The 4838-nt window shown below is 44.2% G+C and overlaps 1 protein-coding gene across 2 annotated transcripts; it reads left to right on the top strand.

Moving 5' to 3' along the window:
- Positions 1 to 263: 263 nt before the first annotated feature.
- Positions 264 to 3869, top strand: LOC100276760 (uncharacterized). 2 transcript variants are annotated; one of them, XM_008678755.4, is made up of 9 exons: positions 264 to 429; positions 529 to 656; positions 1819 to 1921; positions 2036 to 2095; positions 2348 to 2410; positions 2497 to 2691; positions 2777 to 2891; positions 2992 to 3212; positions 3357 to 3869. In XM_008678755.4, exons 2-9 carry the CDS (start codon positions 550 to 552, stop codon positions 3447 to 3449), a joined length of 957 nt encoding a protein of 318 aa, XP_008676977.1. In that variant the 5' UTR covers positions 264 to 429; positions 529 to 549; the 3' UTR covers positions 3450 to 3869. The 2 variants fall into 2 exon arrangements, with proteins under 2 accessions (XP_008676977.1, NP_001143947.2); NM_001150475.2 differs by having other exon boundaries at positions 297 to 429; positions 532 to 656; positions 3357 to 3844.
- Positions 3870 to 4838: the final 969 nt, after the last annotated feature.

The raw sequence follows: 4838 nt of genomic DNA, 5'->3' as shown, positions 1-4838 counted from the left end.
CTGTTCAGTATTGTAGTCTGTACTGTTCGCAGAATAAAGTTTGAATATGAGTATGGATAAGCTGTTGGAGTAATCTAAGGAAAAGAGATGCCTTTAGGTTTTAATTACTGCATATAGATTTTGCCGATGTAAAAGAACATCTCCATCTAACACGCTGTACTTTTTTATTTATTAGTTATTACGACTTCGACAAAAGGGTGAATTGAATACGATGACGGTGTGACGCATAAGACAGCAGCCTCTGTTATCCTGGCCCACACGTCAGCCTCCCTGAAGTAAGCGTGGAGGTTGCCCACGTGTCCCCCGGTTCCTCCAGAAGTAGCCATACGGATTCAGATCGCGGCCGCGGCGACTCCCCGAGCAGAAGAACCCGATCGAACGCGGCCGCGGCGGCGACTCCCCGATCTCAGATCCCTGCTGCGAGCGAAGGTAAGATCTTTCCAAGATCTCCGTGCTCGATAGCTCACATCGATTCCCGCCAGCGGGTTCCCTCAATTTTTTCGGTCTCTCTTCTCCCCCCGGGACCAGCAGGGTTCCATTCGAGCAGAGATGGCGGCGGCATGGGAGGTGCTGGCTGTGTTGCTCGTCGCGGCGCAGGTGGCGTCAGCGGCGCAGGTCACGGCGCCAGCGTTCCTGTGGGCGCCCAAAAACTACGGGTGAGTAACTCGTTGCGCTTACTATTTCCGTCAGATCCCGTGTTTGTTAGATACGATGGGCGATATTGATGATCGGGGTTCCGGGTGTTCTGTTTCACTTAATAAGTTGAATCCATTGCCAATTGGTGTACAGAGCTTTGCCACACAGATTGGATTTCTTAGCCTTTGTTCAACGAATAGTTTCTTTATTATCTGCTGTTCGCTCATTGTTGCCTTCGTTAAATAAGTACTCCGTATAAGATATAAGATTGGCCAAACAACGAATCAATAGGATAATTAGCTCATGTTAAACTTTCTGCCGGTTTTGGTGCTATAGCTAGATAGCATGTTACAACTTACCTGCAACTGAATTTATGCTTTTACCACATTATATCAGATGGTTTTTGCATTTAATTTTTTAAGGGCATGTCCATCCAATATGCTGTTGATTGTTGAAAGTTCGAGATTCCGACTTGAGGACTATAGGGAATCATAAACTTGACGTTGCATGAGATCTCATGTTTGTTAGATAAGGTGGCCTTGTGTGTTCAGATTCTTCTTCTTCACTTAGAAAGATACGAAAATGCATGTTCACCCAACATACTGTTGAAAATTTATGCTTACAGAATTCGTAAACTTGGTGGCCCCTGTGAGAAGTTAGTAAGTTACTAAACGAAATGGCAAATTTGCATCATTGATGTTGCATAGTGCACATTGTGGCCTACTATAGCTACTGCTCTTAAATATTATATGTCCTTCTTTTGCTACCTGCAGCATGAACCTGGAAGTACTTTTGGCTTTTCCTTATTCTGGTCACCTGTGGCCTCTAATTGCAATGGAACTTGAAGCCATGAGTTCAGTTTAAAAAACTATTTACTGTGCTGCCTAGGGTACATGTTGCAATTGGTTTATGATGCAGATGGTGGGTTGCAGTACCCTTCCAATACTCTGATGTTCGTAATTAGTATTCCTCTGTGATATAAGATTACTTGCATCGTAGACACAATGTTACTCTGTTCAATATTGATGTCTTTTCTGTTCGCATAGTGTTAACCTTAGTCGAAATTTCTAGCTCATGACAAATATTTATTGTACCTTTAAATGGTTATTTAAGCAAGATTGCAAGAATATATGACCTTACTGTCCTAGTATGACCTACATTCCATCCACTTTGGTCCTCCAGATTCAGCTCTGATGATGCTAAGGAGGTAGTCCATTACCAAACAATCTCACCAAAGAGCTTAGCTAAATCTGTTCTCGAGGAAGGTGGCTGGTCAAACTTCATGGTAAGTATCACATTGGTGAAGTGGAACTTAAGCTCTCATGCAACTTCTTTTGAAATTATCAACTCTTGCATTGAAACAAGTTCACTGACCGATGTCATGATTTTCTTTTCTTAGTGCTCAAGGGAGGATACTCAGAATAATGTTGATGTTGCCATTGTTTTTATTGGCTCAAAGGTACTTAATACTGATCTAATATCTACTGTTTTGAAATAAATCTGTTCCTGTTAATATTGTTTGAACGAAATCCTTTCTTAAACTGAAGCAGTGTTTGTGCATAAGTTCGAGGTTCAAAACTTGATAGTTATGATGTTTTGCTTGTTGATTCCGTGAAGCTATAAAACCTGCAAATTCTCCGCCATTTAATCAACATTGTGATCTATCACTTCAGTTGTAACTGACCATTGACTTGTTCTTTTTTTTACTTAGCTGCAATCGTCAGACATATCTAAAGATAAGCAAGTTGATCCAGCTTTAGCAGACACACTGAAGGTAATCATAGGCACTCATCTCTCTCAGATCTCGTTTACTGGAGCATCAAAGTGTCAACTGCTTATAACCCGCTTCGCCTCTACCAGCTCTCCTTCACACGCTCAGAGTTTTCCATGGCATTCCCCTACGTTTCCACGACAGTCGACGAGAGACTAGAGGACTCGTTGCTATCCAGCTTTGCCGAGAACTGCAACAATGGTTTCGGAAGAAACCGCATCACCTACACAGACACGTGTACCGGTCAAGATCTGAAGAAATACCACAACATGGATGCCATCAATGTAAGCTACTTACGTATTCTCCGGTCCTGCTTCCGTTTTATACTTGTTCCCTGTACTGACTGACCATATATGTTCCGCACGGCAGGACCTGGTAGTGTCAGGGGTAGCGTCAAGGAGAGCCAACCACCCAAGTGGACAGACCGATGTAATCGTCTTCTGTAGCGGCGGGTTCGAGAATCCAGGCACTGCGAAATCAGAAGGTTAGGTTGAATACTACTGCTAATTGTTGTTCCACTTCCTGATTGTGTTGCCGAAAGCTAAATCTCTACGACGACGACAACGGCGGCGATGGCACCGCAGGAGAGCTGCTTTCCCAGCTTGTGGACTCGCTGGACTTGTCGGGAGCCAAATACACGGTCCTCTATGCGTCCCAACCGTCTGGTTTGCTGGAGAGCCCTTCCGGCCTGCCGCTGGGTAGGCATCTCGCGGAGAAGAAGACTAACGGCACGAAAGCTGTCCAGGGCGAAAAATGCGATGGCGAGTGCCTCGTCAAGTCGAGTCTCCTCGAAGGAACTTTCGTTGTGAGTTGCTGCTGTGCTTGTGCTCCGTTCCATTCATTTCATTACCTTATCAGTTCTTATTCTGAAAAAAAAACGTGGGCTTGCATTGCATCCTTGTGTTGTATTCTCACACGCACCCTGGGTCTACTTAATTACTGCGTGCAGGGGATAGTGCTTCTCATCATCCTGATATCAGGACTCATGTGCATGATGGGCATCGATACTCCCTCGAGGTTTGAAGCTCCCCAGGAGTCTTGATCTCTCCCTTGGACTGCAGAATCCGCGGGGGGGTTGTGACGAGGGCACGCGGCGGCGTTGAGGGGGGCCGGTGTTCTGTTGGTGTGCACTGTGGATATATATTGTTTAGCTTCCCATTTGGAAGGGAGTACGCCTTGTGTATTTTTTTTACCGAGCCAACTGTCACTCACGATGTGCTAGAATTTTTTGGTGTAATATTTGCGTTTCGCGCCTATGGACAACTAATAAGCTGAGGCATTGCAGCAGATAAATTCATGTGCTGCGTGAGGCAGGCTTGTGTTGTGTACCAGACGCACAGCATTGTTGCCTCCAGCTAGTGCTTTCTGTGTGAAATAAACCTGAAACCCAGTCCCAGGCCACCGCACCAATAAAGATGGGTACTATGCATCAATCAATTAGAATGAGGTCTTGCTTTTGTTTGATCAGAATCAGATAAGATATTGCTGTGTTGATGATATGTGTGGGCCCGAGCTGGTCGCCGTTTGTTTCCCTGCTAATGGATCAGCAGGCGCTATAGTTCCAGTTGACTCCAACTACAAATATGTTCCCACATACTCCCAATGCTTGCAGCCTCTCCGACAATTTGTGACTAAGCAAAGTTGTTGGAGACTACTAGGCAATGTATACGTATGCATGGTCGGTGGGTGCCGACGACGACGACGGTGACATGCATGCTGTGGCCATACGCAGGCTGCCAGATCAGCGCGTGTTAGGCTCTGACTCTGAGGAACCGCGTGCAGTGTGGCCGGGTATACTCACATCCATAGCAGTTTGTTTCGCCTTACAGATTATATAATCTGAATTACAATCTAAATTATATAATTTAAATTATAATTTAAATAGATTATAATCTATATATAGCTTTTTAGTAGTCTAGATTATATAAATATAGATTATTTATAGAGACAACAGTATCTTTTTTTTTTTTGAGGTGGGGAAAGAAGGATGACATATATTGTAATTTCTATTTACATAACCATTGGTAGTGCGTGTTTTGCCAAAAATAATCTCAAATAAGTTACTCTCAAGGAGATTATGAGATTATCGTAATATAGACTTTAGATTATATAATATAAACCCATAATCTAGATGTTTGTTTACTTGCTAGATTATTTGCGCTGGATTATATAATCTGAAGAGATTATAATCCAAAACAAACAGGGCCTTAGCCTGCATGGTATACTCACATCCATAGCAGAGTGCAGTACGTATATCCCAATGACGACCCAATCCAAAGCCATATGGATGTACGCTGGCATGCACGCTTTTTGCAGCTGCCACACGTATATCACGTCATACATACATAACGTGGACTTGGGCTGCCTGCCTGTCTGGATGGACGATGCGCCGCCGCCGTCCAACATGCCATGCCGGAGCCGGCCGGACGGA

Source organism: Zea mays, chromosome 4, assembly GCF_902167145.1.
Source record: "Zea mays cultivar B73 chromosome 4, Zm-B73-REFERENCE-NAM-5.0, whole genome shotgun sequence".
NCBI lineage: Eukaryota > Viridiplantae > Streptophyta > Magnoliopsida > Poales > Poaceae > Zea > Zea mays.
The sequence above is the reverse complement of the archived record's forward strand: the minus strand, read 5'-3'. Positions and strand labels throughout refer to the sequence as shown.